General features: G+C 42.7%; 1 protein-coding gene across 1 annotated transcript in view; it reads left to right on the top strand.

The window, feature by feature from the left end:
* Positions 1-10164: 10164 nt before the first annotated feature.
* The window catches only part of LOC132377943 (MAP kinase-activated protein kinase 2-like), a 157359-nt gene continuing 152483 nt past the window's right edge, over positions 10165-15040 (top strand). Inside the window, exon 1 of the mRNA XM_059944449.1 lies at positions 10165-11572. Coding sequence (XP_059800432.1) covers positions 11354-11572 — 219 coding nt within the window. The 5' untranslated portion in view covers positions 10165-11353. The remainder of the gene's footprint in view (positions 11573-15040) is intronic.

The following is a 15040-nucleotide window of genomic DNA, read 5'->3' as shown; positions in this document are numbered from 1 at the left end:
AGTTTTTCTCCAATTGTTCAGTAGTTCAATAGTTCCATTTTAATATCAGAAATGTATATAATATACAACCTGAACTTCTCTTGTTCTTCGCAGACATCCACAAAAACAGAAGAGTGCCCCAAAGAATGTACGAGAATTAAAACGTTAGAACTCCAAAGCACCCCCAGCCCCCTCCCATGCACAAACAGCAGAGTGGCATTGACCCCCCCCACTTACTTCAGCAAAAGAGCATCAGCACCCTCCACCCACAAAGCAAGGAAGACCATGATCTGCAGTACAACAAAAACAAATCATTCATCTGACAATTTGACATGCCACAGGCTCTTGGTTCTCACCTCCTCACACCCCCCACCCCTCAAAACAGCTCAGTGATTTATGGTGTTGCAGTCTGCCCCAATACTTTTTTCTGAGTTCTCCAACTCTAGAATTGGCAACCAACTCTTTCCCCCCACCAATGAGAGAGTGAGCAGGACAGCCCCCGACAGCTGAACCGCTATTCCTGATACTTTGCTTTCTCTGCAATGCTCGAAAAATGGATGGTCGATGAGCCCTGAGATCGTGTCTCATCAACGCAAAGAACTGAAGTTTGAGTATAGTTCTAGGGCGGGGTCTTTGACAGAATCCCATCCACCTTGGAAAGGAAAAAGAGAGACATTAACGGTAAAAAAAATTAAACTGCTTCCACAGATGAGCTCAAAGAAGTCACTGTCTAGCCCCATTGTAACTCCACCCACAGGCTTTCTAATTGTATGGGGCTCTCCAGATTTAGCAATGAAATGTATGAAGCATGCAAACCATCACTGTTTTGTTGCGAAGTTGCAGTGTTCCGTTTCTGACTGAAATTCAGCCAGGTTTTTGTTTGCTTTATCAATGTGTATTCTCTTCAAATGTTCAAACAGCCTGAACAGTTTCATTGCCTCATTTGGGGGAAAAAAAAACATTTTCACACAAGAGACACATTGGCTGCTGATGGTTGCTCAGTGCTGGTATAAATCCCTATTTCACATACTTCACACTCTACCGTCTGCACTTTGTTTCTGTTTGGTCGGCTTCTGCCATTTTCATTATGGATCAATGACACAGTCAATCACCTGTTTTCAATGTCCAACCTCAAGTGCTGTGATCAATAAAGGGAAAAGTTATGATGTCATCACAGCTCAGACAAAGCCTGACACTGTCTGAAGGTACATAAAGTGGGGCAGTGATAGTTCATTGCCCAACTGAGATAGAGAAACGTGGTCAAGACCATACAGAAAGGCAGATTTCTGAACTTTACCCTAATTCACAGGAATTGTCACTGTTTGATGAGAGTATGGGAATCATACTAGCTAACTGTACTACAGTAGTGAAGGGCAATAATGGGCCAGCTGGGCTTGGAAGGAACAATTTCTTCAGTGCAGATTTCTCATGATATGCCAAATGCAGAAGTATCACATTGCTTTTCAACAACTATAATGCACTTCGAGTAAAGTCGAAGAGAACAGAGCGTTAGCAAGAGATGAGGTGATTACGTGATCATTGTAATCAATTATGAGGCACCGAGGATCAAATGCTTGCAATAAGTAATTTGTTTCTTAAACTAAGTCTGTAATCCCTCGGTTGTCCCCTCCACCCCCATTATCTTTATCTTAGAAGCTCTACTGCTCCCGGGGGCAGGGGAGCACGATAGCTGATATCACTCACTTTGGGAACCACTGTTTTAGGATGAAGAACCCTACGATATTGTGCCTAAACTATGAAATCTTTTCATTTTTCCTTTTCTAAATTAATTTAATAAAATGTATAATATATAGTACATTCATTTGCCATCATTCTTTGCCAAAGTAAAAGATTCACACATTTCAACATTGCATCACCTTTTTTTTACATAATTTCCACAACTAAACAGTCCAAGCTGCTTTACTGAGATTCCAGCCTCTCACTGTGGAATGATGGGAGGGTGTTAAACTGTGGCCTTTTCTGATTTTTATACAAATTTAACCCCCCCAGAAAAAAACAACCATTTGCACTGAAATCATATTGTAGCTAATAGCTTGCTACAATACTCCAGTAAGTTCTGGCAGGGAGCTTTGCTTACACAGTGATGTGACATTATCCTGGATATTTAGTATACTATCTTTGAACAAAAATTTTCTACCAAATGTTTCCTTTGCAAATTGACTGGGTGAGATAGAATGTGTGATAGAATGCTGTACATGATGAGATGATATCACAGGCCAAAGTGTCTTTCCATGTTTAATGAGTTACAGAATTAAAAAAAAGACAAGCATAATCTCCTCCTAATTCTCTGCAATTTTACATGGGAGAGCCCCACGATGGAACCAAGTTCAATTTATATTCCTGCAGAGCCTAGAATATTAAAATCCTTGTTCGATGTTCAGAACGAGTTATACTGAGAAAAGACACCATAAGACAATAAGATTTAGGAGCAGAAATAGGCCATTCGGCTCATCGAGTCTGCTCTGTCATTCAATAGAAAGTAGGTGCAGGAGTAGGCCATTTGGCCCTTCTAGCCAGCACCGCCATTCATTGTGATCATGGCTGATCATACACAATCAGTACCCCGTTCCTGCCTTCTCCCCATATCCCTTGACCCCCACTATCTATAAGAGCTCTATCTAACTCTCTCTTGAAAGCATCCAGAGACTTGGCCTCCACTGCCTTCTGGGGCAGAGCATTCCACATATCCACCACTCTCTGGGTGAAAAAGTTTTTCTGCATCTCTGTTCTAAATGGCCTACCCCTTATTCTTAAACTATGGCCTCTGGTTCTGGACTCATCCATCAGCAGGAACATGCTTCCTGCCTCCAGCATGTCCAATCCCTTAATAATCTTATATGTTTCAATCAGATCCCCTCTCACCCTTCTAAATTCCAGTGTATACAAGCCCAGTCACTCCAATCTTTCAACATATGACAGTCCCGCCATTCTGGGAATTAACCTTGTGAACCTACGCTGCACTCCCTCAATAGCAAGAATGTCCTTCCTCAAATTCGGAGTCCAAAACTGCACACAATACTCCAGGTGGGATCTCATCAGGGCCTTGTACAGCTGCAGAAGGACCTCTTTGCTCCTATACTCAGTTCCTCTTGTTATAAAGGCCAGCATGCCATTAGCTTTCTTCACTCCCTGCTGTACCTGCATGCTTTCTTTCATTGACTGATGTACAAGAACACCTAGATCTCATTGTACTTCCCCTTTTCCTAACTTGACTCCATTTAGATAGTAATCTGCCTTCCTGTTCTTGCCACCAAAGTGGATAACCTCACACTTATCCACATTAAACTGCATCTGCCATACATTTGCCCACTCACCTAGCCTGTCCAAGTCACCCTGCATTCTCATAACATCCTCCTGACATTTCACACTGCCACCCAACTTTGTGTCATTGGCAAATTTGCTAATGTTATTTTTAATCCCTTCATCTAAATCATTAATGTATATTGTAAACAGCTGCGGTCCCAGCACCAAACTTTGCGGTACCCCACTGGTAAAATGGCCTGCCATCCTGAAAGGGACCCGTTAATCACTACTCTTTGTTTCCTGTCAGCCAGCCAATTTTCGATCCATGTCAGTACTCTGCCCAGATAATTCAATCGTTGGCTGATCCACTTCATCCAGTCATCCCCACTCCCTTGCTTTCACCCCACACCCTTTGATGCCCTGGCTAATCAAGAACCTATCTATATCTGCCTTAAATGCACACAATGACTTGACCTCCACAGCTGCTCGTAACAACAAATTCCACAGATTTACCACCCACTGACTAAAGTAATTTCTCCACATCGCTGTTCTAAAAGGACACCCTTCAATCCTGAAGTCATGCCCTTTTGTCCTAGAAACCCCTACCATGGGAAATAACCTTGTCATATCTAACCTGTTCAGGCCTTTTAACATTTGGAATATTTCTATGAGATTCTCCCTCATTCTCCTGAACTCCAGGGAATACAGCCCAAGAGCTGCCAGACATTCCTCATATGGTAACCCTTTCATTCCTGGAATCATTCTTGTGAATCTTCTCTGAACCCTCTCCAATGTTAGCATATCCTTTCTAAAATGAGGAGCCCAAAACTGCACACAATATTCGAAGTATGGTCTCACAAGTGCCTCATAGAGCCTCAACATCACATCCCTGCTCTTAGATTCTATACCTCTAGAAATAAATGCCAACATTGCATTCGCATTCTTCACAATCTAATCAACCTGGAGGTTAACCTTTAGGGTATCTTGCACAAGGACTCCCAAGTCCCTTTGCATCTCTGCATTTTGAATTCTCTCCCCATCTAAATAACAGTCTGCCTGTTTATTTTTTCCACCAAAATGCATGACCATACATTTTCCAACATTATATTTCATTTGCCACTACTCTGCCCATTCCCCTAAACTATCTAAGACTCTCTGCAAGCTCTCTGTTTCCTCAGCACTACCTGCTCCTCTGCTTATCTTTGTATCATTGACAAATTTAGCCACAAATCCATTAATACCGTAGTCCAAATCATGGGCATACATTGTAAAAAGTAACAGTCCCAACACCAAACCCTGTGGAACTCCACTGGTAACCGGTAGCCAGCCAGAATAGGATCCCTTTATTCCCACTCTGTTTTCTGCTAACCAGCCAATGCTCCACCCACGCTAGTAACTTCCCTGTAATTCCATGGGCTCTTAATCTTGTTTAGCAGCTTCATGTGCAGCACCTTATCAAAGGCCTTCTAAAAGTCCAAGTATATATTTACTGCATCTCCTTTGTCTACCCTTTGTGGTGAACTACATACACCTGTCTGGACATGCCCCCCCCCCCCCACCACTGACTGCTCCTGTGGCTCCTCCCACAGACCCCGGTATAAAGGCGATTGGAGGCACAGATCCTTCCTCAGTCTCCAGGATGTTGTGTGGCGGTTGCTTGCTGCTGATGGTGCTTTCTTCCAGCCAATAAAAGCCTACCTTGACTTACGTCTCCAAGAGTTATTGATGGTGCATCACCCTTATAACTTCCTCAAAAGAATTGCAGTAGGTTTGTTGGGCAGGATCTTCCTTTCAGGAAACCATGCTGGCTTTGGCCTATCTTGTCATGTGAACCAAGAGAAACATTATGGAAACAGAATGCCAAGAAAACACAATTCATTAGAATGAGGAAACAAAAAAAATGAAGGGGGCAGGAAAAATATATTTTCCTTTTTACGCAAGTTGAAGGGAAGCAAGCATTTCACAAGAGAATATGTATGTTGCTCGAAGGAACTTTAATAGTCTTTTTCATATTGATGAAATACCTCATGGTGCCTTTAGATATTCTAAATGATTCCCATAGGTATTCTTCCTTACCTTATGCAGACTGTGTTAGTTTCTTTGTTTAACTGATCATGAGAGAGGCGGGTTCCCCGTGGCAGGAAACTTTGCAGCAAAGTGCAACTGGCTGTTATCAGCATGGGCAAGAGTGCAGTGTCAGCAGTGGTGTCTCTAAGGTATGGCAGGTATGGCGCATGCCCAGGATGCGGCTTGAAGGGGGTGCCACTGAGCAGTTTCTATTGAAGTCAGATGAGCCATCCTCGGATAGTGAAAAAAGAATTTTCTTCAGATGTATGATCTGTCTTTGATTATCATGGGTGAGAAGCACTAGGCTGGCCTTATTTCAGCGCATTGTGTAAGAAGACCATGAAACGTTTCTTCACGAAGAAGGAAAGTGGAGCTGAAGAACGGAAGAGATGAAAGTTGGGGGCAGAGGAAGCCAAGAAGTCAAGCAAGTTCTTCATACCCTTCTTTGAAAAGCCCGGAACAAGTAGTTCGACACGTTCCATGGAGTCGCCTGCACCTGCTACAAGTTTGTTAGAATCCAAAGGTGGATCAAGTACAAATGCGTCACAAGCCAAGGAGGAAGTCAAGTCAGATAAATCCATGTATGACAAAATTAAGAGTGAGGTTGCCGCAGAGAACATGGATATGACAGGAGGGGAAGACAATGGTGGTGGTGGTGATGTTGAGTTTATTGACAAAATTTTAGCTGACGAGATTGAACCTGATGATAGTGAACCGAGTGAACTGGATGGTATCAAAGAGCCTCGAACTGTCATACCAGAAGTGATTGAATAGCATGACATTGGACTTCTGAAGTTCGACAAGGATACTGGAAAAGCAATTCTGATTGACGCTTTGAGAACAGAAATAAAAAAGCTGGTTTCAAAGTATTTTCAGAACAGTGAGGGGCCTTTCTTACCAACAAATTACTGCTTAATGGACAAAACTTGGTTAAAGAGGAAATTGGGAAATGAACGTGGTGAGGAAGTGACTCGCTTAAGGCTGGCCCATTCCTCTTCTAAGAAGTCTGCATTTTGCATCTTGTCTTCTCTATTCTCTGTCAGACCATCAGTCCTTATTGGAGCAGGAAAGTGGATTCAACCGGTGGAAAGCACCTGAAAGATTAGTGTTCATGAAAATGCCAAGAATCATCACACAGTGGAAAGAAATAGAAAGAAATTTAGCTGGAAACAGAGGAGTTATTTCAGTCACAGATTGAGAAGGAAAAGCAGAAGTGGCATGATATCTTGATGAGAATCCTTCACTGCATAAAATTCCTTGTGACTCAGAGCCTGGCTTTGCGAGGACACAGGGAGTCACTTCAGCTACCAGGGGTCGGCAACGTTTACCACTGAAAGAGCCAATATGGACCCATTTCCCACAGAAAAGAAAACACTGGGAGCCACAAAATGAAATAACACTGCATACAACGGGTTTTTTTTTGCCTTTATGCTATGTATAAACAAACTATAATGTGTTGCATTTATGAAATTGATGAACTCCTGCAGAGAAAACGAAATTACATTTCTGCATGCAACAAAAACATTTTGAACTCCGAAAAAAAAGACGTTGGGTTGAAGGTTACTCCGTAGGTAGCCTACCTTGGATCGAAGAATTAAAAGAATGCGCGCACTGGCGGGTGTCAGGCATTGGCAGTGGTGATGTATATTAATAGCGATAAAAAACACGTTGTAGCGGTGTGCTACACGCAGCGCTAAAATAAAGACTGCAGTCAAAGGTAACTTTATTCGAACTAAACAGCCTTGCTTTAAAGCCTCCCTCAACCCACCCCCCGTGGGCGCGGATGCTCCAAAAGACACGTACTCACAAACCCCCGTAGGCTATCTCCCTTAGCCGGAACGGTGGCTAATTGTGAGCCGGTTCGGACGTGCCAGGAAACGGTGTCTCCGCAAAGTTTTCAGATTGTACAAGATCACCATAATCTTCAAATTTCGAATTACATTTCAAAAGCTAACAAACCACGGGGAGCCGCATCACAGAGATCAAAGAGCCGCATGTGGCTCTGGAGCCGCAGGTTGCCGACCTCTGAGCTAGACGGTGACTCGAGTGTGGGAAATTTACTTGGCTTACTGAAACTACTGCCGATCTTTAACCCTGTCATGAAAGAACACCTCACTCATTTGGAAAGTCATCCTGGATCCATGTCTTACCTTTCACCGGATGTCCAGAACGAATTCACTCACATGATAGCATCCACTGCTCACCAGAGTTTACGCCAGAGCGATCGTAAATCCAAGTACTATGGTCTCATGTTTGATTCGACTCCTAATCAGGCACACAGTGAGCAGATATCAGAAGTAGTGGGGTATGTGAAAGTTGATTTTGAGAGGAAAACAATCCATGTTAGAGAGTCCTTCCTTGGTTTTATCCAGATAAGCCAGAAGGATGCTGAGAGCTTGGTTGAAGACATCTTGAAACAGCGAGGGAAGGATGAAATGGAACTACAAGATTGTCGGTCACAGAGCTATGACAACACTGCTGTGATGGCTGGACACAGAAGTGGTGTTCATCAAAGAATAAGTGAGAAAAACAACCTGGCAGTGTTTGTGAATTGCAACAATCACTCACTCAATTTGGTGGGTGTACATGCAGCCAAGCAGGATACAATGATGCTCACATTTTTTGGAACCATTGAAGCTATCTACACGTTTTTCTCTCTTTCAATACAGCGCTGGGAAAAACTCTAAAATGCCGTGCCTGTGGTTGTTAAGTTGGAGTCTGAAACCAGGTGGAGTGCAAGGCCAGAAGCAGTGAAGCCCATCAACAAATACCTTGAGGAGATACTTCAAGTTCTCCAGGTCATGATAGATGAAAATGAGACCAGTGAAATAAGAAGTGACACAAGGCATGTTGAGTTACGATTTTCTGATTTTGCTGTGATTTTGGAACAAAGTACTTATTTGCATTGAAAAGAGGCTGCAGGATCCTAGTATGAACTTCCACAATGCTGCCCTGGATTTGAAAGCCCTCCGAGATCATTTTTATGATGAAAGAAAAGTGTTGGTCAGTGAGTCACTCGAAGAAGGAGTTGGTCTCTGTCAAGAATGGAATATTGAAGTTGAAAGATGTCAGAGATGAAAGAAACGAATGGCTGATGAGAACATGAGAGATGTTGGGTTAACAGCTAAGGAGGAAATGGAAGAAATCATGAAGGGAACACTTGACCATCTTCACAGAGAAATGGGTGAAAGGTTTGCTCGTTTGCATGACACTGACACCAAGTTGGGGTTCCTTCTCGGTGTCGAGGGACCGTATTACAGCACTGAAAAATTTGGGCGAATTGTACAGCTCTGATGTTGATGGACAGCAGCTATATGAAGAAATTTTGGATTGCAGAATGTTGCAATCAAGGCGGGTCAACATGAAAGTATCAAGACCTGAAGGATTTCTTGAATTTATTGTTCACTATGGAGATGAGAGCGTCTTCCCCAATCTTTGCATTGCTATTCAGATAATGCTAACCATCGCAGTTTCCATCGCCAGCTGTGAGAGATCATTCAGCAAGTTAAAACTAATACTTTCTTACTTGAGAGGCTCCATGGGTCAAGGTAGACTCTGTGATCCTGCTCTGCTGAGTGTAGAAAGAGAAGAAACTGAAAGCACTGACTTTGATCACATCATAGACCAATTTGCACCAGTGAAAGCAAGAAAGGTGCAGTTATAATTTTCATGTAGTACCATAATTTGTTAATTAAAAGATTAACAAGCTTGACTTGTATTTTTGAGTTGATATTATGGTAAAGTTATCTAAAAGATGGGTGTCAGATGTTTGGACAGGGGCGCGGTTTCAGTGCTTGCCATAGGTGCTACTTTCAGTAGATACATCCCTGAGTGTCAGAGCAGACTAAATGACAAAACCATTAAAAGAATGATATGATTTTGGCTTTTATTTAAAATTTTTGCCATTTTCTCTCTAATTTACTCCTTCAAATACTGAGTCCACCTGGTGAGATTTCTGTGGTACACCAGGTTCACCTTTCTAAAAAATATGTTCATTTTAGGGATATGGGCTTGGCAGGCTAAGGAAACATTTAAATGCCCTTTGCTTGTTGCCTTTGAGAAAGTGATGGTGACCTGTCCTCGTGAACTGAAGTGCTTGATGTGGGGTAAACACACAGTATCGTTAGAGAAAGGGTTTCAATGCTGTTTTGCAACAAGCCATCGCATAAACTCTTGTGTTTCCACCTTCTTTAAAAAGCCTCTTCAAAGCTCATCGCTTAATTTTATTCCATTCTATTCCATTGCACTGTTACTTGGATAAATTTTCAATGTTAATTAAGTAACATGATGAGGTCATATAATAGATGACAACATTTATTTAAATATTTAGCTTGATCTCAACAATAGTATCACAGTGGAGAATTTAATTGGAATTCCATCTGTTCTGTTCAGGAGACATCCCTCAGATAAGTTCAGTGGAACTGCTGGTCTCACCATTCAGCCTGGCTGAACTTGTGGTGAATCATTTGGTAATTCCATTTGAAAATTATGTTGTTGAGTCTGCTTTGGGATATATTGAAAGTTCTAAAAGGCATTGGCCTGAGGACTCTGATCAGTTGTGCTGGTTTTATTGATGTATTTTGGTGAAAAAAAATCATATTCTTGTAAAATATCGTAGAAAGGTAAGCCATTTTTGTCATTAATGATCAAGTTGCTTAAAGGTAATGGATTGATTAAAATGCTTATTGTTTGTGATTAAACCCATTTTTCAGTATATTCATCAAAATCACAAGATTGTGACTATTAACTATATTGGAATTCAAAGTCAATTTATTTAAATGTGTCACCATGAAGATATTCACAAGAAAATTAGTCAAGGGATTTTTAAACCAAAATCTTTTTTTAAAAAATCTGACTAATCTAAATTAATTCATGGAAAGATAGAAATTAGTTTAAGCAAAAATTCAGGAGAACACCCTCCTCAAATCTGTACTTATAGGAAGTAATTTGAGGCCCTGTTCTTCCATTGTGACCAAGGTGGAATCTCTGGTTCACTGTAGAAAGAGTTTTCATTTCTGTGAGTTGGTTTGCGGTCCTGATGCTTAAAGACCAACAGAAGTTCACACGTCAGTTTGCATGTGACAGTGCCTTTAGTAGAAAGGTTAGTAAATCACATTGAGAGACACGTCACTGTTACTCAGCTGCAGAGTGAAACATGGTATCTATTTTAGGGGGTCAGTCAGTCCACACGCACAGAGTGACCACTGTATGGGCAATTCAGGCACAAAGGGGGTCACTATATTTCCATAGAAGACATCACACGTAAAGTTGAAGTGATGCGGTCACTATTGGAGAGATCAATCAGTCACTGATAGTGATGCCTTGATCAATCACACAATGAGAGTCAGCACCGGAGGGAATCAGACAGAGTGACCCCAACAGCGGTCAGTCAGAGATGCAGCAATAGAGTGACCATTAAAATTGAGACGCACAATGACGGTCACTGCGGGTGGGGGTCAGACAGAGGCGCAATAGCACCGTGTCTCCACTGGAGGGGGCTCAGCCATAAATAGTGACAGAAGGTCACCACTGCTGGGATCGCTGGCATCAGTGACCCACCACTGCCGGGAGGGTTAAGCCAGACACATTGCCAGGATGACTCCAGGGTATTAATAACGCACAATTCGAATTCCACCGCCTTGACGCTCTCCTTCCCGTGTGATCTCCCCCAACGATAAGAAGTTTGACCAAAACTTCTTTTCCAGATGAGAATCTTCTCTTTCAGAGAGCGGAGGGAGAAGGAAGCAGCCGGCAGCTGGTGTATATTTTTTCCGCTTGACGATTTCAGCTTCGCCTCTCGGAGCCGTTTATGCAGCGTTATCTCTTTCGGCCTGAGCCAGATCTGACGTGTGCAGGAAATCAGCTGATCGCCAAGCCCAGAGGCTGCGCTTAGAGCGGTAGCACCTGCCGCCCAGTCCGGAGTCCGGAGTCCGGAGCCCGGAGTCCGGTTCCATCCCACCCGACGGCAGCCGGAGCGCCGCCCCTCCCTAATGCCGTGTGGACTCGGTGCTGCCTCAGGTGTCCCTAGCACCCTGCCCAAGTCATGCTGCATAACGGCAACGATCCAACCCCACCATCGCCCAATAAGTGGGGTAAAGCGACGGGGGCCGGCGCCCCGAGTCATCCACAGCCCCGGCTGGAGATCAAGAAGAATGCCATCACCGATGATTACCGGGTGTCCACGCACGTCCTGGGACTGGGAGTCAATGGCAAAGTGCTGGAGTGTGTGCACAAGAAAACGGGAGAGAAGTGCGCCCTAAAGGTACTGCTGGCGTGACGGGGATGTTGAGCAAGTACAGACTAGTTTTGGTGGAAAAAAAAGTTTTAAAGGAACTTTTAAATTAACACGTGAAGGTCTGAAAACAACAAAAAGGAACTCTAAATGATGTGATGCTTCTCGCGGGCTTTATACTTTAATTGTGAATAGATGGAGTTTTTCCTCGGGGAAAATATAGGAAGTCTTGTTATTTAGTAGTGAGTGTTCGTGTCTCGGAAATGGGCAGCCCAGGCATGTTTGTCTGAAACTGAGGCCCCATCTGCTCTGTCCCATTCACTGTTCGAAGAAAGGGGACTTTCTTGTCTTCCATCAACACAAAGAAAAGCGAGTTATCAAGCGGGCTGCCGCCGACCTTGTGTTACAAGAACGACCGTTCTTACAGATTGGATTCCAGAGGTTGCGAAGGGTGTCTGTGATAAATGGAATTATTTTGATATTCCATAATCTTGTGGTTTCCCCATTTCTCAAGCAGTGGCGATGACTGGTTTATGAAACAGTTTGAACAACCAAGCCTCGAAAATCTCCAACCTTAAGCTGCTTTTATCCAATTACAATGTCTCTGGGATCTGGCTCCTTGTGTATGGATCTCACCGGGTATCTGCTGATAGTGGTGGAAATAAGGCTTATGGTTACACAGAACCTTGGTTAGATCCCATTTAGAATTCCCCAGTCCGTTTCTGGGCATCAGACTTGGAAAAGATTAGCAGTGCCAATTCACTAAAACATTAACAGGGATGCATAAAGGCTAAATTGTGATCATTGGTTTGTTATTGCAACAAGTTTTGAGATACTGTAAAGTAAAAAAATGTGCGCAGGTCAGGTTAGAAATCAGTGGTACACAGAAGGTAGAAAAGCGGTTTGATTGAGGAAAAGGATTTAGTGCGTCCTAAGCATATATGATGAATAAACTGTCTTTGGGCTCCAGCCGGGGTACAGGTATCGATTACAACTAATATCTGATTGACAAACTGTCATCTTTATTAGGGATGATGCATGGGCATGTCTAGTCTGGTGGTATTTATTACTCCCCCCCCCCCCCCCCCCGATCATCCGCCCTCCTGATTGGTTAGTCCTCATCCAATCAGGTTATCAGGTTTCCATTGTCCCTCCTTGTTTACAGTGGAATTCCAGTTCATGCTGAGTAACACGTTAATCTTTGTTAAAACCCTTTTCCCCTATGGCTTCCTTCACCAGGCAGTCCCAAAAACTATTGGCTTGGCACAGTAGTTTTGTGCTGTCGAAGTCAATCCTATGGCCATTGTGATCTGCTCCGCTGATTTCTCCGGGTAACCCATACATCTCCTGTGCTCCTTGATTGACTTTATTGTTTACATCCTTCATATACATGAGGAGCAACAACCTTTCTGTTACGAACCCTGTAAACGCCAGTCATCCTGAGTCCCAGGTCATCTCTGACCCATGTAATTTGATTTGAACTTCCTTACGGGTTTGTGGATGGTATTAATCTTCAAGATCCTGGTGATCCTTCCAGAAACTGTGGGAATGCAGGGAAGACAGGCTCAGGCATCATCCCCGATAAACACTGCAGAGTTTGTTAGCTTCCATACCTGTACCTGGCTGGAAGCCAGAAAAAAGTTTATTGGTTCGATTGAGATTTGAGAATGTTGTAAAGAGTTGATGGAGTCAGTAGAGACTGTAGGTGAGAGGGAAGTCAAATCATTGGGAGAAAAGTTAGGAAATGCTTCTTCACACTCAAGGTGCAGCCTGGAATTCTTTTGCACAAAGCTGGCCCAGTTAAAGATTTAAAGCTGAAATTAATACTGTAGTAATATTATGGATCCAAGTGTGCATAGCATTAGGATACAAATCAATCAAAATCTCATTGAAAACTGGAACAGGTTTGAGGGCTTGAATGGTATAACAACTCCCTTGGTGGGAAGCACCCTTGACTGGATCAGAGGCTTATTTCATTTTAACCTTCTGCCTTCCTTCAAGAAAACAAATCCTCAATGCCACAACTTTGTGCTGCGCCCTCATATGACACTCTTCATATGAGGGCAGAGCATGTAGATATTCTTCTAGACTTTAATTTGAGATGGTTTGCTACATATTCATGAGTAGGTATAGGTTGTCTCAAATTGTCTTGAGTGGAACTTTGCCACCTGCAAGGCAAACCTGCTAGCAATCAGTGTGAAGATCCTTGGCTTTTTATTCACCCTATGTTCGAGTCAGTTCTAAATCCACTGATATGTTCCCCATTTGGCTAATTTGACACATATTGGGATTACATCAGGAATTTGCATATACATTTCACTACGTTATTACGTACACTTGTACACCTTAATGAGAGTATCTAATCAGCCATTCGTGTGGCTGCAACTCAGTGTATCATTGCACACAGGCAGGGTCCAAGAGATTAATTTTGTGTTGTTTAGATCAAGCATCAGAATGGGGAAGAAATATGATCTAAATGACTTTGACCGTGGAATGATTGTTGGAGCCAGATGGGTGGTTAGAGTATCTCAAAAACTGCTGATTTCCTGGGATGGTTTGAGTATTTCAGAAACTGCTGATCTCCTGGAATTTTCACACACAAGTTTGCAGCGAATGGTGTGATAAACAAAAAAAAATCCACGGAGCAGCAGTTCTGTGGGTGAAAAGTGCCTTGTTGATGATAGGTCGGAGGGGAATGGCCAGACAAGTTTAAGCTGACAGGAAGGTGACAGAAACTCAAATAACCATGTGTTACATTAGTGGTGCAGAGAATAACATCTCTGAATGCACAGCACATCAAACCTTGAAGTGGATGGGCTACAGCAGCAGAAAAGCACGAACCTAAACTCAGCAGCCACTTCGTTAGTTACAGGAGGTACCTAATACAGTGGCCAGTGAGTGTATATCAAGCAGTCAATGCTTTAGGGAAACCTGCACAGCATTTTAACAGCTTGAGCTTGTTTGTATCGTGCACTCCATTTAGAAGCGAGGGAGCGGTGGGAATTTGATTAGTGAATGCTGCTGTTATCCAGTACTGGTTTGATGAATGGGGCCTCAGATACTATACTTTGTTGATTAGATTGTTTTGAAATTCTCCCTCTGGCAAGTATCAGTTCCGTATTGATTACTGGGAGAAGAATGGCAGGCAATATCTGTCTGAAGGATGGTCATTTGCTTGTTTTATTGGTGTCAGTATTCATCTTCCCCCTCTTTCCCCCTCATTGCATTAATAATTAAGGTTAAAAGCAGTTTTGTCACTACATTTCACTGAAATCGTCATTAATGTGAAACTTTTAGACATTGGCTGCAGGGACTGGAGGAAAACGTATGTCAGTAAAATTGTGTGCTATCCTATTAGGCTGTGTTTGAAGTGGACATTTTAAACAATACATGATTAGGGTGAAAGGTTGTGTTGCTTGCTGGTCTGGAAGCTGTTTGAGGGAATGAATTCAAAGTATTAAATGTACTACATTGTTAAAGGTTATTGGCCTAAGTATT

The sequence above is a fragment of the Hypanus sabinus genome, chromosome 19 (assembly GCF_030144855.1).
Source record: "Hypanus sabinus isolate sHypSab1 chromosome 19, sHypSab1.hap1, whole genome shotgun sequence".
NCBI lineage: Eukaryota > Metazoa > Chordata > Chondrichthyes > Myliobatiformes > Dasyatidae > Hypanus > Hypanus sabinus.
This window is presented reverse-complemented; position numbering and strand designations above follow the sequence as displayed.